This window comes from Chelonoidis abingdonii, chromosome 1 (assembly GCF_003597395.2).
Source record: "Chelonoidis abingdonii isolate Lonesome George chromosome 1, CheloAbing_2.0, whole genome shotgun sequence".
NCBI classification, from domain to species: Eukaryota; Metazoa; Chordata; order Testudines; family Testudinidae; genus Chelonoidis; species Chelonoidis abingdonii.
The window spans coordinates 216,081,214-216,100,114 of NC_133769.1; the positions used below are offsets into that span (position 1 = coordinate 216,081,214).

Here is an 18,901-nt window from a genome sequence, read left to right on the forward strand (position 1 = left end):
AGGCAGTCTACCGGGGCCTGTCTGCCGAGGCTGCCCAGGACTATAACCAGGTGAAATCCGCCATCCTGGACGCTCTTGATGTGAGTCTGGAGACTTTCCGGCAGCGGTTCAGGGGCTTGACATACCCCGCCGGGGCCCGGCCTCGTATGGTGGCACAGGAGCCCCGGGAAACCTGCCGGCGGTGGTTGCAGCCCGAACATCGAACGTCCAAAGAGCTAGCAGAGCAGGTGATCCTAGAACAGTTCACTCACATCCTCCCCTCGCGAGGAAGGGCCTGGGTTCTCCGTCATCGACCGGCAACACTGGCCACCGCTGTCACCCTGATGGAGGACTTCCTAGCGGTGGAAGCACCGGTGGACCCAACTGGCCAAACAACCCCACCGGGGCCAGGATGCCCCAACCCCGAGAGGAAGGCGACGCCCGCTCGGGCTGCAGCTCCACCTGCGCTGCCGGCCCAAGCCCCGACTCCCGCACCCCGGAAGATGAGCTGGAGCCCTTCTAGGGACTCCCCCAGGATCCGGCCCCAATCGGGACGAACCGACCTGGGGCCTCGTTTCTCTTGTGGCAGGACAGGACATCTCCAGAGAGACTGCCCCCAAATGGAGTGCACCTTTGGCCAGGTCTGCTCCGGGGAGGCTCGAGCCCATCGCCCGCAGCCAGACAAGATTACGGCACCCGTAGTGGTTGAGGGGTACCCGACTGTGGCCCTCCTCGACTCCAGCTGTGGGCAGACGTTGATCCGCGACCATTTAGGTCCCCAGGCGGATGCACGCCTGGGGGAAATTCACCTGCAGTGCATCCATGGCGACATACGGCCTTACCCCAGCACCCGGGCCCAACTGACAATAGACGGGGTGACCCGACGTGTGGTAGTGGGTCTCGCACCCAGGCTGGCATATCCGGTGATCCTGGGCCGGGACTGGCCCAAGTTCTCGGCCATCCTACGCCAGCATACCGGAGGCAGCCCGGGCCCCGTACCGGCCTTGGAAGCAGAGACCCCAGAAGTGAAGGAAGATGAGCGGGGGGCCCTAGAAATGGAGGAGGATGAGCAGGCCCCCCCCCAGGCCCCCGTTGAGATAAAGAATGGGGGCGATGCTCCCCCAAGGGAGGTAGGGGATCCCTCCGCCCCCACGGACTTCTGCCAGGACCAAACAGCTGACCCCATCCTCAGCGGGGCATATGAACAGCTCGCCGCCGTGGATGGGACTATCCTTGATCTGGATCGAGCAGCCCGATCACTGCACTTTGAATTGCGACAGGACCGCTTGTATCGGGTCGAGAGGGACCCACACACCAAGGAACCCCGAACTCAACTCCTCGTGCCCCGGTGTCATCGGCGAGCAGTCATGAAACTGGCCCATGATATCCTGGCTGCCGGACATCTGGGTCCTGAGAAGACCCTAGCCAGAATATTGGGACGCTTCTATTGGCCGGGGATACACTGTGAGGTGAAGGACTATTGTACCTCCTGCCCAGATTGCCAGTTGACCGCTCCGGCAAGGACGCCCAAGGCCCCGCTGGTCCCGATGCCACTAATCGAGACCCCTTTCGAACGTGTGGCCATGGATCTGGTGGGACCCCTCCCTAAGAGTGTTGCGGGGTTCCAATATATCCCGTGATGCTAGACTATGCCACCCGGTTCCCCGAAGCAATCCCGCTCCGGAGCATCACCGCCCGCACCATTGCAGGCGAACTGGTCAAGGTCTTTGCCCGCGTCGGCTTGCCCCGGGAGATCCTCACGGATCAGGGGACCAACTTCACCTCACGGCTGTTACAGCAGGTGTGTGGGTTCCTGGGGATTAAGCAACTACGAACCTCGGTGTATCATCCCCAAACCGACGGGTTGGTAGAGAGGTTCAACCGAACCGTGAAGGACATGTTACGAAAATTCCCCCCAGAGGACCTCTGCCGGTGGGACCAGCTACTCCCGCCCTTGCTCTTGGTGGTGCAAGAAGTCCCCCAGTCCTCAACCAAGTTCTCGCCTTTCGAACTATTTATGGCCGCTGACCCCGGGGCCTCTTAGACCTGATGAGGGAAACCTGAGAGCAAACCCCATCACCCCCCCAGGGTCTCCTAAAATATGTGATCCAGCTCCAGGAGCGTCTCAAACAAGCTGGGACCCTGGCGCGAGCAAATTTGAAAGCCGCCCAATAAATGCAGGCCCAGACGTACAACCGGGATGCGCGCACCCTGACTTTCAACCTGGAGACCGGGTTTTACTCCTCCTTCCGTCCAGCGAGTCCAAGATCCTGGCTCGATGGCAGGGCCCTTATGAGGTGGTTCGAAAGGTGGGCCCCGTTACTTATGAAATTAGTCAGCCTGACCGGCGGAAAGAGCTCCAGCGGTACCACGTCAACCTCCTCAAGCCCTAGCGGGAACAAGAGGGGTTGTTGATTAATCCCTACCCACCAGAACCTGCGCTAGATCCCCAGGTACACCCCAAGGAAGACCCCGAGGGACCCCAGCTTGGGGAGACGCTGACGGAAGAACAGCTCAAGCAAACCCGCTGCCTCCTTCAAGCGTTCCCCCATACTTTCACGGCCCAGCCAGGATACACCTCCATGGTCTATCACCGAATTCAGACAGAGCCAGGGGTGGTGATCCAGGCCACGACCAGACCCCTGCTGTATCACCGAAAGCGGATCATTGACGACGAGGTGCGGGCGATGCTAGACTTAGGAGTAATCGAACCTTCGCAAAGTGAGTGGCGTAGTCCAGTCGTCCTGGTTCCAAAGCCCGATGACTCCCAGCGATTTTGTATTGACTTCAAGTGCGTTAATGCTGTCTCCAAGTTTGACGCCTACCCCATGCCCCGAATAGATGAGCTGCTGGCCCGGCTAGGAGAGGCCCGCTATATCACTACGCTGGACTTAAGCAAGGGATATTGGCAGATCCCCCTGGAACCGGCCTCCAGGGAGAATACCACGTTCGCCACTCCGACCGGCCTGTATCAATTCACATGGATGCCTTTCAGCCTTCATGGGGCACCCGTCAGGTTCCAGCGTTTGATGGACCGCCTCCTCCTCCCGCATCACAACTACGCCGCAGCTTATCTAGATGACGTAGTCGTCTACAGTCGGCAGTGGGAGACACACCTGGAAAGAGTCGCCGCCGTCCTAAGATCCTTGCGGGTGGATGGGTTAACGGCCAACCCTAAGAAGTGCCGCATCGGCTGGTGTGAGACCACCTACTTGGGGTATACCGTCGGAAATGGGCAAGTGAAACCTCTCGTGGACAAGGTTCAGGCCATCGCAGCCTGTCCTCCGCCGACCACGAAATGCCAAGTCCGCCAGTTCTTGGGGCTGGCAGGATATTATCGACGTTTCATTCCCCAGTTTGCGGCGATGGCCGCCCCCTTGACCAGGCTCCTCACCAAGGATAGTCCGCGACAGGTACGCTGGACCTCCGAATGTGATGAGGCTTTCCGGTCGCTTACGGCAAGCCTCTGTAGTAAGCCGGTTTTGTTTAGTCCTGACTTTCATAGACCATTCATCCTGCAGACGGATGCATCAGAAGTGGGGCTCGGGGCTGTCCTTTCACAGGAGGTGGATGGGGAGGAGCATCCTATCCTCTACATCAGCCGGAAGCTGTTCCCCAGAGAGCAAAACTATGCAGTGGTCGAAAAGGAAGCCCTCGCGGCGAAGTGGGCCTGCGATGCGCTGTGTTACTACCTTCTTGGGGCCCCGTTCACTTTGGTCACCGACCACTCCGCCCTCCAATGGTTAGGCCGCATGAAGGACCACAACATGCGACTTCAACAGTGGTACTTGGCTATGCAGCCCTATGCCTTCACCGTCCGCCACCGGGCGGGAAAGGACCACGCCAACGTGGACTTCCTTTCCTGCTTGGGGGGTTTGGATGAGCCTGGCCCCATTGCCCAGGAGCCAGCCTTGGGGGGCGGGGGGGAGTGTAGGGAGGTGCCCTGGCTCCCCACTGCACCTGAGGGGGACGAGCCCCAGCATGACCGGCTTACAGTCCCATTTTAAGAAAAACAGGATCTCTCCTAAGGTGGTTATTGCAAACAGTGAAGTGACTGTTAAGTAGCACTAGTAATTTGCAGTCTAAAGAATGAAACTTCCTTAGTTCCATATTTTTCAGGCAATTTTATCCAGTGATTGAGATAAAAACCTGGTGATACACTGACCTCTAGTGGTTCCTGTCTGGCTGTAGCTTATGAAAGACAGCTGGCTGCTGCGCCCCCTGCTGCTGAACTTTAAAACTACAATGTCACTAACAGAAAAACTACAAAATGAGTTAAGTTCTCTTCTGCATATACAGTATAGGGATACATTTATCCAAGACACAAACTGAAGACCCATGGGTCGTGTGGAAAAAATAGTATGTAATCGTAATTAAAGTCTGTATCATAATGCAGATCCACCAGGGGACTGATTTAAGGTTGAAACTGAAAAAAAAAATTCCATTGTATGGTATCATATTGGCACCCGTATGGTTCATCATCCACTACACAGCCCTCTGCCACTTGAGCTAATGGAGTAACTGATAGCGGTATTACTTAGGTTGTCATCCTCTATGTGAACCAGCCTTAGAGGGGAATAAGGCATACACTTTGCCAGAGGGTTTCACAGATATTTGCAGACAGCAGACGAATGGTGAGATTCTGGAAGCCTGAGATCCATCCCAAGTCTGAATGCTTCTACCCAGCCTGTCCCATCTCTCTCCCCTAAGCTCCTCATCCCAAATCCCCCTCAGTTTCTCATCCCAGTTCCAGTCTCCTCTTCTGATACCCTTGTTCGAGACTCAGAAACTTTATTTAAAAAAAAATCAGCTTGGGGCAGACCCCCATCATGGAAGACTTCAGCCCAGGCAGTTTACATTTGACAAAGCCATAACCACCTGAAAGCAGGGTCTTATAATGGGAAGTGTTGGGCCACCTGAACTGTTGGCCCCTCTAGCTGTGCTGCCTGTAATAAACTTATTTCAGAGTAAAAAAGCAGCTCCTAAGTGTTTGAGCTAAGAATTTTAGCTGGTTTATATTTTTTAAAAATATTTCCTGGATAGTCCTGCTTCTGCTGCAATCTACGGCCTGATCCCACAAACACTTATACCAGTGAGTAACTTTAAACATCTGAGCACCCTCGTTCAATAAGCCTATTCACATGAGTAAAATTTCAAGCAGAGACTTTTACAAGAGTGGACACCAAATTTGTCACCCTCTCACCATGACTACCATCAGCATCATAGCCTGGACTTCCAAAAGCCAATTATATGCATCTGTATTGTTGCATTTTATCGTGCTTCTTTTACTTTTATGGGGAAGACATTAGATCATTAAACATTATTGGCAATTACCTTTTAAAGAAAAAAAATCAGTAATTTTACTGGAGCCACATCTATGTTGATAATGGGCCATGGGAGAAATTTTTTTGAAGAAAAATTGCATCCTTAAATTAGCTGTAAGCTCTACTGCAGTACAAATAATATAGTAAATGACTATCTAGTAGTACTTAACTTTGCTTTGTTCCTTACTTTGTACAAATCTGATGTATTATGATGTCTTTAACACATATTCCCATTCTATATTTTTGCTTTATTTTGTTTTTAAGACGTTATGTGAATTTGTTTTTAAATTATTCCTGGACCATATTTCATTTGTACCTGAAACAGTCAAGAACTGACAGTCTTCAGTGGAAGTCATGGTGGTAATGTTTTGTGTAATGCAAGCAGTCACTGGAACACTGCATAACTACAGGTTTAAATAGTTCACATTTTTTCTATAACTATTTGAAAGTTAAACAGGAGGAAAAAATGACCAATATTATGCTCTTGGGTCACTAAATCTGACTTTTGTTTGTAATAGAGTTCTAGTGCAAAATGCTTTGGCTATTAAAATACCTCTTGAGAAAGTGCCTGTGCAAGAAGTATAACTTTGATAACTATTATGTTATTTGGGATTTCTAATATGATGAGGAGTTTCCTACTTCCTTTCTTCGAAGATGCCTTAGACTTGCTTTTGAAATCGTTGTCTGGATTATTTTAGAGATATTGTCCTAACACAAGCATAGAGCAAGATATGTGCTCTACAATATCTATGAGGTTTAGTGTCAAATTATAGTGGACTGTATACATGCCTCCAAAACAGGCGCACACACAGAGTTAGAATCATTCAGTACAAGGGGGGGCCCTCTAATACTTGACATAATTGACCTTGAATCTCCTGCAGAGGCATGGCTTTATTATCAGCATCAAGAAAAGTTCCTTGATTCTGTCCACCCATATAACTCAGTTGGCAGTGGGCACAGACACTTTGATAGCAAGGATATGTCCATCTCTAGAGAGGTACCAGAAGATTCAAGATCTCCTCACATTTGTTTTGGAGGAGGCCCAGTATTGCACTGGTCCTTCAATTCCTAAGCCTCCTAGTATCATGCTTGGGGATCATTCTATGGGGGTAATCACGCATCAGGTGCCTTCAAGGCTTTATCTTAAAGGTATGTGTGGGATACTTGGAATCTATGACCAATAAAGTGTAGGTTCTAACACAGGTGATCAAATGGTGATCAGCCCAGGGCAATGTCTGCAAGGGCACCTCCATGTGCCTTCCAGATCCCCTGATAATTACAACTGATGCCAGCCTGGAGAGCTGGAGAGCACACCTGGGGTCCCAAAGAGCTCAAGGCATCTAAAACCTGGAGAAAAGAACCCGCAGAACAAGAACTGAGAGCGGTCAAACTGACACTATGAAGGTTCCAGTCCAGCCTAAATGGGAACCATACTCTGATTCAGTCAGACAACTCTAGCACAGTCACATATTTGAACAACTTAGGAGGGGAAGAAGAAACCCAGCACTACACGACGAAGCAATGGAAAATGTGCAGTGGGTGGAGCATTCTCTCCTCTCCCTCAGGGTAGTTCACATAAAGGAAGACCTGAACCAGAAGGTGCAAGGTGAACAACTCTTGAGTGGTGCCTGACTCATGTAGTGTTTGAGTTAATCGTCTAATTATTCCGCCTACCTTCAACCAATTTATTTGTGAATCATGTTAACATGAAGAGACCAAAGTACTTCACTATAGAAAAGTGGACCCCAGATCCATGGGGACAAATGCCCTATCACACAGATGGCCTTAGGGCCTCCTCCGTGTATTTCCACCTTTCGCATTATTAGGGAAGATGGTCCAGAAAATAAGGCGAGAACAGGAGACAGTAATATTGGTAACCTCACTTTGGCTGAGGAGACCCTGGTTTTCGGACCTGATAGAGCTGAAATTGGAACCACCTCTGTAGCTCCCAAAGACATAGGACATCCTCTCACAAGGTCCTCTGCTTCATCCGGAACTGAACTGGCAGCATCTAACAGCCTGGCTATTGAAAGGGAAGCTCTAGTATTGTTGGGTGTGTCCTCCAGTGTCATCAGAACACTTCTTTCTCCTCAAAGAATATTTACTTTGAAAACATACTCCTCTGTCTGGATCCAGTTTTGGAGCTGGTGCCAGGAACACGAAGCAAGCCCTAGAAACTCAGGAATTCTGGCTATCTTGATTTTGGCTTTGACAAAGGTCTCCAACCTAGCACCACTGTAAATCAGGTGTCCGCCCTTAGTAGTACGATGTTCACAGGATCTGCAGGTTCTGTGGCAGAGAACCCCCAGGTAGCCAGATTCTGTAGGACAGTCTGATTAGTCAACTGGACCTCTTTTTCCTAAGTAGGACTTGTACTGAGAGTCCTGACAAACCATCCCTCCAAACCACTGATGTCAGTGTCAGCATTTTATTTGTCTATCAAAACTTGTTATCTGCTGGCCATTATGTCAGCCACATGACTATTGGAGCTGGCGGCGTTCCCTACACAGAGTCTTTACTGCATGTTTCATGAGGCGAAGGTGATGCTCAGAACTTTTGAATCGTTTATCCCAAAAGTGAAGTTTTCTTTCCACATTGTTCCACACTTCCCAAGAGATGGCTCTACCATAGAAGCTCAGTGTTACAGACACCTCGGGAATGGAGGTTGTTCGTAACTCTGAAATGTTCGTAATTCTGAACAAAACATTACAGTTGTTCTTTCAAAAGTTTACAAATGAACATTGATTTAATACAGCTTTGAAACTTTACTATGCAGAATTAAAATGCTGCTTTCCATTTTAGTAGTTTATGTTTAACTCAGTACAGTACTGTATTTGCTGCTGCTGCTTTTTGGGGTGGGGGAGGGAGGTGTCTCTGTTGCTTCCAGATTGTGTATTTCCAGTTCCAAATGTGTGTAGTTGACTGGTCAGTTTGTAACTCTGGTGTTCATAACTCTGAGGTTCTACTGTATCTTCATTCTGTCCAGTGCCACAGCATCCACTGAGCAGAGGTGGCACACCTTATTTATCAGAAGGGCTCTAAAAATTTACTTCAAACACAGAGTCCATGAGGAGATCCGGTGCCCTGTTTGTATCCTTTCATCTGAAATGCCAAGGACTCAGAGCTTGGAAGTTGTCTGTTGCCAGGTGGATTAGACTATGCATTGTGGAAGCGTACAAGGCATTGGAGATTCTGGTTCCAAAAGACTTCGGAGCACACTCCTTTATCCCTGGCAACCTCGTGGGCAGAAAGAGCTAATGCATTCACCACAGCAGAAATTTGTAGGGCAACCAGCTGGTCAAATGCTACCATTTTTATCAATAACTACAAAGTGGACTTCCTTTGGCAGGAAGGTACTATGGTATGGCCCAGAAATGATTTTGCACTTTAATAAAATATGGATGGGGAGGGATATTGTTTTCCTTTTTCTGATCTTTTCTATAACCCTCCTTACATCTGTTCATTGCTCGCTACTTCCCAGATGTTAAGAACTATGAGAGACGCTGGGCTGCAGAATGGAAAATGTATTGCTGATAATTTCCTTTCTGGTGGTAGCTTCTCCCACAATTCTACTTATCCTGGATGGCTCATGAGTCAAGGGTCAGATACTAAGTGGAATTGTTATGATATGACCATCTTCTTTGGTCTTAAATATATACTGGTAGTTACTTTGTTATTAATGATGTTATGCAAATTCTACGGTTTGGGAATAACTCATCTGTAACGAAGCTGGAACTGAGAAGTCGTGGCCAGACCATGCAGCTTCAAAACACTGATCTGCCTGTGTGAGCTGCAAAAAGAGAAGAGCAGCCCAGATGTCAGGAACCTGGGGGGACACTGCTAGGAGAATAGAAATTATCTGTAAGAAATTTTACATCCTTGATTCTGCTGGAAATGGTTCCTGGTACAACAATACTCTGTTTGTACAGATTAATCTTATTCTTGGCAAGAATAATCTGCATGTGGGTAGAGAACATGTTGGTTTAAGGGTCATATGCAAAACAGGGACCATGATACTCCTGATCTTTTAGCCCAGCCTCTGACACCCCTCTGTGGATCCTACTATGGAGGATTTATGTGCAGTGACTTGATTTTAGTTTCTCTCCTTTGTTTTGAAACATGGCTCTCTGAGGAGTGACTATCCTCCATGAGATAGTCATGGAGGATAGGTTTCAGAGTAGCAGCCCTGTTAGTCTGTATCCGCAAAAAGAACAGGAGTACTTGTGGCACCTTAGAGACCAACAAATTTATTTCAGCATGCGCTTTCGTGAGCTACAGCTCACTTCTTTGGATGCACAGAATGGAACACACAGACAGGAGATGTTTATACATACAGAGAATGTGAAAAGGTGGAAGTAGCCATACCAACAGGAAGAGGCTAATCAATTGAGATGAGCTATCATCAGCAGGAGAAAAAAAACCTTTTGAAGTGATAATTAAGATAACCCATAGAAGGTGTGAGGAGAACTTAACATAGGAAAATAGATTCAATTAGTGTAATGACCCAACCATTCCCAGTCTCTGTTTAAGCCTAAACTAATTGTATCTAATTTGCATACTAATTCGACCTTCTATGGGTCATCTTAATTATCACTTCAAAAGGTTTTTTTTCTCCTGCTGATGGTAGCCCATCTCAATTGATTAGACTCTTCCTGTTGGTATGCATATTTCTACCTTTTCATGTTCTCTGTATGCATAAATATCTCCTGTCTGTGTGTTCCATTACAAGCATCGGAAGAAGTGAGCTCAGCTGTAGCTCACGAAAGCTCATGCTGAAATAAACTTGTTAGTCTCTAAGGTGCCACAAATACTCATGGAGGATAGTTTGGCACCTTTGCCTATTCTGCAGAGGCGTGCTCCAAATCCTGCTGTTGTCTTGACCTGGGCTGGCAGGTCTTGGCTGGAATCTCTCTCCTTTTACACTCTTGGCCTTCACTGTCTTTGAAGGCTACATGCCAGCAGGACCCCTCTCCCTTACACCATCCCTTCAACATTCTTTTACCCACATCAGATGCTTCCTTTCTAGGGTGGGGGAAGGTGAGTTCTTATTCTGGCTACTGCCAACCCACAGTGTTGCCAATTCCCATGATTTTTATCACAAGTTTTGCGAACTTTGGTATTTTTCTTAAAGTTCCAACTCTTTTAGATTAATGATTACTGTATAGTCGTTTGGTGAAAAAAAATTCCCTTGAACCTATCCCCCCCCCCCGATTTACATTAATTCTTATGGGGAAATTGGATTCACTTAAGATCGTTTTGCTTAAAGTAGCATTTTTCAGGAACATAACCACAATGTTAAGTGAGGAGTTACTTTACATGAGAATCTCAGCTTTCATTTAAAAAAACAAAGTAAAGTTTCTGACCTTTCTGCTTATGGAGCCTGAAAATGTGACAGAAGAGTAGCCTAGTACCTCAAAACCCAAGGGCAAATACCTCCCATCTCCTCTTAAAATACTTCTTAAAAATCTCATTATTTGGGGGGCTTGATTCATGACTTTTGAGCACTGGAGGTTGGCAATACTGCAAATTTCTGAGCAACCAAAACTCCTCAAGTGCAGGACATCTGAAATGGGGGCTGTGGGGAATGGAATTTTCCAGGTCTAAACTGGCAATGAGTACCATCCCTCTCGTCCCATTGCTGTTACAGGAGAGGCTCTGAACTGGCACCCATTTGCTTCTTTCTCTGGTCCACTGTTGCCAGAGAAGGGATTGGAACTAGTAGCATATTGCCTTCCCCTCATACAGCTTCTGAAAGGAGATCTGGGCTGGTAATCACTAGTGGAGGTGGAAGGAGATCTCATGGCAAGTTTCCTCCCACTGTTCCCACCCTAAAGAGGGTAGTGGTCCCAGCTTGCAAATTGCTGAGTCAGTGCCACATGGCATCCCTCTCAAGTGTCCCACATAGAGCAGGACATCCCACAACTGGCCCTGATTTGTAAAGTTGTCCTTCGGTCCCAGATTGCCATTGGAAAGTCTCACTTTGGCACCTGAACACAACCACACCCAGTGGCAGATACCTCCACCTTGCCTCATACATATGGTGCTGCTTTTGGCACCTGAACACAACCACACCCAGTGGCAGATACCTCCACCTCACCCCATACATATGGTGCTGCCTCTGTCCCACACCCTTCTAGGGTAGCATGCAGTTGAGAAAGTTTGCTGGGGACCAAGCTGGGCTATGGATGTGGATAGCTTGTGCAGTCCCCATTTGGGGTGAATGTCTCTGACATGGGAAACAGAGGGGAGAGTGTGCTGAGGGTCACTGACACAGAGATGGGGAGGGAAGACTGGGAGTCTCTGATGCACAATATAGTAACTGTGGCCCTGCCTCAGCAGGGGGCTGGACTTAGCCTCTCAGGGTCCCTTGCATCTGTCCATTTCTAATATTCTATGATCAGAACAAATGGTCTTTTTCTTTTAAATAATGGATTTCCACATAATGTGCTTTTAGTACCCAGAATCATTTAGTTCCATTATAATAGGGTCTAGGCTAGTTACAAGCTTGTATGTAATTTAAAAAACAACAGTGTGTTCAAGAAAAAAAAATGATGTCCCTCATTTCAGAGTCTGGGGATTGAGACCTAAGCCGTGTGGTGGGCGTCCCAAGCATACACGCAGCAGCTTACTATCAGAGTGGGATCCTTTCTCTTGTGATTTTGCTGGAGGGGGGCAAGAAAGGCTGTAACAAAACCCTTTCAGTTCACTACTAGTCCCTTGCAGGCAGCCCGCGCTATGCCAGTGTTGGCCAGGTGTAACAGAGCGAGCCCCCCGAGGTAGCTATTGTCTGCCCAGGAAGGACGGGGCATGGCCCTGGGGCGCGGGCTCTGATCGTTTCCAGGCGGGAGACCGGAGAAGAACAGCCGGCGATCAGGGCTGGGCGTCCATGGCTCCTGCAGAAACTCTTGCAAAATCCGCCCGAGGGAGAACCCAGAGGCGCCTTCAAACGGATCTGAAAGGAGCGAGAGTTGGCGGGAGAGGCTGGGAAGGCAGCTGGGCCACAGGCTCCCTGCAGCTCAGCTTGGCGCCCCGGGGGGGCGCGGGCTGGGGGAGCTCAGAGCTGCGGCGGCAGGAGGAGGAGTTTGCCGCGGAGCCCCCGGGCCCGCTCGGAGAATGTCTCTGTCCCGCTCCTCCGCCTGCCCCCTAGTCGCTCAGCCTCCAGCGGGGACGGGACTCAGCCGCGCAACATGGGGAGCCGCTCGCTCTGCTTAGCCTGGCTGCTGGCCCTGGGCGTGTGCTTGAGCCTCGCGTACGAAGGTAGGGGAGCGGGGCGCCTCACCCTGCCGCGGCCGGGGCTCCCAGCCCTGACACGCTGCTGCAGAGGGGAGGAAAGGGAAGCAGCGGGGCAGGGGCTCCGCAGTCACTCGCCTGCCTTTGCAGCAGCAGCCCCTGGCCAGGCTCCCCGGAGAGGGACCTTTCTAGCCTCCCCTGACCCAGCCTTGGTGCGCCCTGCTGGCCTCGCGGAGTCCTCCCTCTCCAGGTGTTAGCTTGGCTGCTCCTCAGCGTAGCCCGCGCCCCCTCCCCCAGCCTGCTCTGTGACTTGGGTTGAGACGGAAGCGGGATACCAACGTGCCTTGATTTCCCTGCGCACAGATAGACCCAGGAGCGGTCCCCTGCCTGGGCTCCTCGCGTTCATTCAACCGCTGGTCTGTTGCCGTGGGAGTAGCTGCGAAAATCTCCTGCACAAACTCTTGCAAACTTCTAACTTTACTTCACCGGCACTGCGGGAGACTGTAGAGGCGTGCTGGGCATTTCTTGTTGCCCTGGCAGGCAGTGTTGCAGCTCGTTCCCCTCTCCTGTAGACACTGAGAGGCAGAGTTACTTGCCTGGAAAGGCTTTCTGTATTTCCATTGAAGTCAGCCCTTTCTGAAGAAAGTAGAGTCCTAGGGATGTGGGGGAGAGATAATATATGGGATCTCTTAGTTTGCACTATTAAACTGTTAAGTGATCTACACATGTTTTTACAGAAATGCAAGCCCAATGTCATCTGCTTTTTAATAGCTTTTTAATATTTATTGATTTTTCCATTCTTTGTGGCACCCTCTTACTGTTTGACAAATGTGTGCTATTTTATTTGGCAAACATGGATTTACTTTGTGTTTCTAATGGCACTGATATGAACAAAGCCTTTCTTGTTCTTTTAGCTCCCTTGCATTTGTACCAGCATCATGAAAGCTATTAGAAGAGGGCTCTTGAAATAGTGTTTGTTACTTACTTGCTCTATGGGAATCTGCAGGAGGTCTGCACACCTATTTTTAAAAAATTGCTGGTTCTGAAAAAAAAAAGTGGCTTGAAAAAGGTTAAATAAAATTCTCTGTAACAGAGTTTTGGATTATTTGTTTTTAAAACGTGCAATTTTTTGGTTTTAAACTGCTTAAAGAGACAGTGTAGATGGTGGTACCACAATGCATATTCATGTGTCAAAGATTAAAAGCCGTTCAAAATTATGGCTACAATAACACTTAAATTAGGAGATCAAAGCCAGCATATCTACCCAGTGCTCTGGATTTCCTGGTCTCTTGATGCAGGCCTAATGGTATGATACCTTGACTCATCACACCTTTTTCCTGTAAAGCTTGGTGGAAGACAGTTAAGGTGCACATAGAAGCCCATGTAAGGAGCATGGAATGTCTGTGGTATTTTTAGGTGAGGCGAATGGCAAATGTGGGACCTCTCAGCTTCCCAATGTTGTTTAAGGATCTCGGTACTCAATACAGGGTTACTGAGGATTTCTTCATCTAGCTTCCCTTCCCCATATACCATCTATGTCTGGGCACAAAGAGGGTTTATCTTAGTTTACATTTTCAAGGACAAAAAGTTTGCATGGTGATGTAGTTTTGCTTCTTAGTGGTTACAGCAGGTAGCTTTTGTTTGTTTTTGTTAACTGTTGTAATTTAATTAAAGGTTAATTAACTAAAAGTATTTTAGAATAATCTTGTGACATGCCACAACTTGACCATAAATAGGTATGTTATAGCCATCATACTCCTAAAAAACAGTACTGCCTTATTCTAATGCTGTCATTTTCAAAGTATCACATGTGTTTTATCAAGTTTTAAGCTGGAAACTGAAATTTGGGTTCATTCCTAAGGCAAAAGGAAATCAGAGTCTGTAGTTGTCTGCTCCTTTAAAACAGCTATCTTGCCAAATTAAGGTATGTCAAGATGGTACCAGTGTAAACTGGCCTACAGTAACAGCTTAATACAGATCTACCCATCTGAAATTAATGCACAAAAACAAAGCTGTTCAAAACTAATGGATATTTGTCAATTCAGCTAAGGATGTATTTGTCTAGGACCATAGAAGATAGAAGCAGTAAACAGGTAAGTGTGATTCATAATGCATTCCAGGAATCTACAACTGTAGAACCTCTGCTTATTGGTGATATAAATTGTTTTTTGGGTCCAGGAGCATTTTTGCTTGAATTATAGTCCTGATCTTTGGGGATAGTAAAATTAGATATGTGACTACTATAATGAGCTGAAATTTGCCTATATTTGTTGGCATGTTTCAGTTAATTTCCTTCCAACGCAAAGATGCTGGAGCACAAATTTGCATTGTTTCCGTAATAAACACTAAAGTATTAGAAACATCAATTGCTAATTCAGTGAAGTCGACAGAATTATCTGCCCTGCCATTTCTGTGAGAATTGCTGCTGCCAAACTCTGTTTCTTTGCTTGGGAGGACAACTGAGAGTGCCTTACATTGCAGGTCATCTTGATGGTATTCTTTAACTAGTCTGCATGAAAATGCTAATATCCAGTGTTTGGCTTTCTTCTTAAAGCCCGAACATGTCGCTACTGCTCTGTGTCCAGTCTCTGCTTACCCAGACTTCAAAAATCCAAGTCTTTGCCCATAATCTTTGAGTTGACTGCACAGTGATGTGCTTGTTTCAGCTTTCATTGCATTTGAAAATCCAGTTTTCCTTTTACTGGTAGTGGTGAAGACTCTGAGGCAGTGAAAATCAGTAGCAACTGTATTGATAAATCTACTCTATAGTTAAAAGATTACACATTCCATTGTCCTTATCATTTAATATAGTAAAAATGTATTTGTTTTCTTTTTGGTAAATATAAAACCTCCTGTAATTGTAAATGTTTTTTTTTCTCCCCAGGGTTACTTTAATCTAGAATTGTCAGCTGTTAAATATGGAACACCTTTGAGTAGACAAGGATAGGCTTTTAAGTGATGAGTTAAAAAATCTCATTGGTGTCAATGCTTTCTTAAATACAAAACAAACCATACTATACATCTACTTTAACTGTGTGTTACAGTCAAAGAATTTGGTAATTGGTCATTTCTGCTGATAAAGAAAAGCATCCTGTGTTGGACCCAGGCAGAGCTTCTGTTATTTCAATAATAATTTGTTACCTAAACATGGAAAATAGTTTGTTTTGGCTACTGCTCTTGAAGTGAGACAGTTCAACTTGCCAACTTATTAGCAATGCTGTGTTTTTTCCCCATATTCTGAATTCAACAGTATACAGTATTCAGAAGCAGTGCTCGCCCTTTGGGGGCCCTAAGCAGGAATATTTTGGGCCCTCCCCACAACCTATACTAAAAAAGCTGCTCAGGGCCCTAAACAATTGCCTAATCTGCTTATGCCTAGCGCTGGCTCTGACAGTATTCTACACACCACGCTCCAAATACTTTAATCAAGGCATTGTGAAAAAAAGTCTCTGAATAGCAGTTGATGGTTCTGATGGTGTGCAGTAAAAACTACTCAGGTCAAGATTACTTTAACCTTGTTTGGATAATTCTATGGGATATTCACGTACTTCTGTATTTTCCTATCACTTTGCTAATCACCAAAATGATTACAATGTAACAGGTTTAAATCCCAGCAGGTTAACTCAACCTTTTGTCTTTTGGAGGTGGTTAAATTCAGTTCCATGCAGTTTTACTGTGGCAGAGTCTTTCTGATGAAGTTTTAAATACAGGTGTCCTTTCTGCTCTTTATTTAAAGGTGCCAGGGTGTCTTTTGGTATTTGGCCAAATCTTCTCTCCAGGGATTAGAGAGGGAAAATAATTACAGTAACTCCTCACTTAACATTGTAGTGATGTTCTTGAAAAATGGTACTTGAAGCTAAATCATGTTAAGCGAATCCAATTTCCCCATAAGAATTAATGTAAACAGTGGGGGTTAGGTCCCAGGGAAGTTTTTTTCACCAGACAAGGCTAATATATATATATGAGGCTAATATATATATATGTACACATTCAGTATAAGTTTTAAACAAAAAGTTCAATACTGTACACAGCAATGATGACTGTGAAGCTTGGTTGAGGTGGTGAAGTCAGAGGGTGGGCTATTTCCCAGGGAATGCTTTGGTGCTAAATGATGAACTAGCACTCAGCTGAGCCCGCAAGGGTTAACACCTTGTTCATGAAGCCTCGCACTCTACAAGGCAGCACAAATGGAGGGAGGGGAGACAGCATGGCAGAGACAGAGAGAGACACCCTGTGTGTGAGAGAGACGCACATTGCCCCTTTAAAGTACGCTAACCCCACTCTAAGTACATTACCTTTTTAAGCAGATTAGCAAGTTGAGACAGCAGCTGCTGCCAGTAAGCTCCCTTGGTCCTGAGCCCTGTTGTGTCTCCCCCTGCTCTGTGGAGATAAGGTACAGGAGCAGGGTGGTGGGGGACACCCTGACATAAGGACCTCTCTTCTCCCACCCCCCTCTGCACAGCAAGCAGGAGGAGCACACAGAAGTGGAGGAGGGACAGCTAAACTGCCTGTCACTTGATAACCTTCTGGACAGCTGCTGAACAGGGTACTTAGGGGAGCTGATGGGGGGGACTGCCAGCACACCCTGGTTCCAAACTCCCACCAGCTAGCTCCAATGGGCTGCTCTTTCTCCAAGCAGTGGACAAAGCAGGCAGCTGTCAAACAACTTTATAAGGGAGCATTGTGCAACTTTAAACGAGCATGTTCTCTAATCAGCAATGTAACAACGAAACAATGTTAACTGGAACGACTTTAAGTGAGGAGTTACTGTGGTGAAACATTTAATTGGAGACTTCTGTTCTTTGCAGTCTCTTCCTGTGGAGGTTCCTTCCTCTGATCTTTTTCCTTAGGCAATCGTAGGCTTTAGGATAGTTCAGCAACATGGTTAAAGTCCTGAATTGTACTCATTCTATATAGGTGGTTGTACTGCTCTCATCACCAAAGTATTTGAATACCTTCCAGTAGTGCATTAACCAGGGGAGGGGACAGACATTAACAGTGCCTGGAGTGGTAAAGTGATTCCTATATGTATATATTTCAGCCAGTTTTTTGGGATCCTGGGAATGAAATAATAAGACACTGAATGAGTATATGATATTCATGAGAGGAACTCAATGTGCTCTCTTCTCTATATCACATCAGTTTCAGTGGATGAAATGAGGAAAATCATAGCTAAAATAAAGTTCATAGTAAGTAGGCACAGTTTTAAAGAAGAGATCTCAGATAGGAACAGAATGTAAGTGACCAAGGGATGGCCCATGAATCTTTTGAGTGACTGGCTTGAAGAGAAAGATATGAAAACAATTTAAGAAGTGTATCAAATACTGAAAACAAAGCTGTCAAAAACTTTTAAAAGTTGATTATTTTGGGGAAGGCTATATGTATATACTCACATCATGATATTTCTTAACCTCCTAGTTTTGTTGGTTTTTGAAAAATAGCTGTTTTCAAGTATTATTTGAGTTACAGTGATGCCTAGACACCCCAATTGCTGTACATGCATACAGACAGTCTCTGCCCCAAAGAGATTTCAACCTAAACAGACAAAGGATGAGAGGGGAAACTGAGGCAGAGATGTTAAATGACTTGCTCAAGGTCATGCAGCAGGCTATTGGCAAAATTGGTATTAGAACTCAGCCCCTTCTTCTGATTGTCAGTCCAGGGCCCTATCCGCTGGCCCATGCGGTAGAGCAATTCTGGGAATACCTATATCACTTGTGCTGTGAAGCACATGGCTTTTAGCTTCCTGTACTGGGTGTCTGAGAATTGTCTTCAGAAAGTCTCCTGTCTTTTTATTAATAATCATGGAGAAAATAGTGTGTGTATGTGAGATCTGTTAATGCTTTTGATGTGCATAAACCACTCCTGTGGAGTTCAGGGCAGCTGCACCCAAGAATCCTAAGGCAGAACAAGAGTTTTACTTTTGGCCAGCTGTGCCTTCTATTTACAGATCCTAATTTCCTGTACCTACAGTAAAGTGTTACAAAAAATAACACAGTACAGTATGACAAACAGTAAACCATAGTAACCTCTACTCGTGACCAGCCTTTTTCCACCCAACCCACTTTACTGAAAGGTTCCTGCGCAATAGAGCCATTAAGTCCTCTGACAGGTAGACTTCGCCTACTAACAATTCAGCGACATCTTGGGAATTTTGTGCTGATGAGAAACCAAACATGAGATCATATAAATAAAAGGGTGAGGTTTCAAAAAATCACTGCATATGTGGGATGGCCAGCTCTTATTTTACCTGCATTAAAATAGACCTCCCTAGCGAGATTCTATAGTGTACACAGAACAACCACATAATGGCTTGGATGGGCATATGTATGCAAGGATTGCATGCAAGACAGCTGCTGTTGACAAGT

General features: G+C 46.5%; 1 protein-coding gene across 2 annotated transcripts in view; it reads left to right on the plus strand.

Annotated features, from left to right (window-relative positions):
* Window positions 1-12,283: 12,283 nt before the first annotated feature.
* Window positions 12,284-18,901, plus strand: part of SRPX (sushi repeat containing protein X-linked) — an 80,608-nt gene continuing 73,990 nt past the window's right edge. The window contains exon 1 of one of the 2 annotated variants that reach the window (XM_032778501.2): window positions 12,284-12,560. In XM_032778501.2, coding sequence (XP_032634392.1) covers window positions 12,491-12,560 — 70 coding nt within the window. In that variant the 5' untranslated portion in view covers window positions 12,284-12,490. The remainder of the gene's footprint in view (window positions 12,561-18,901) is intronic. The other variant, XM_032778502.2, reaches the window with a different exon arrangement.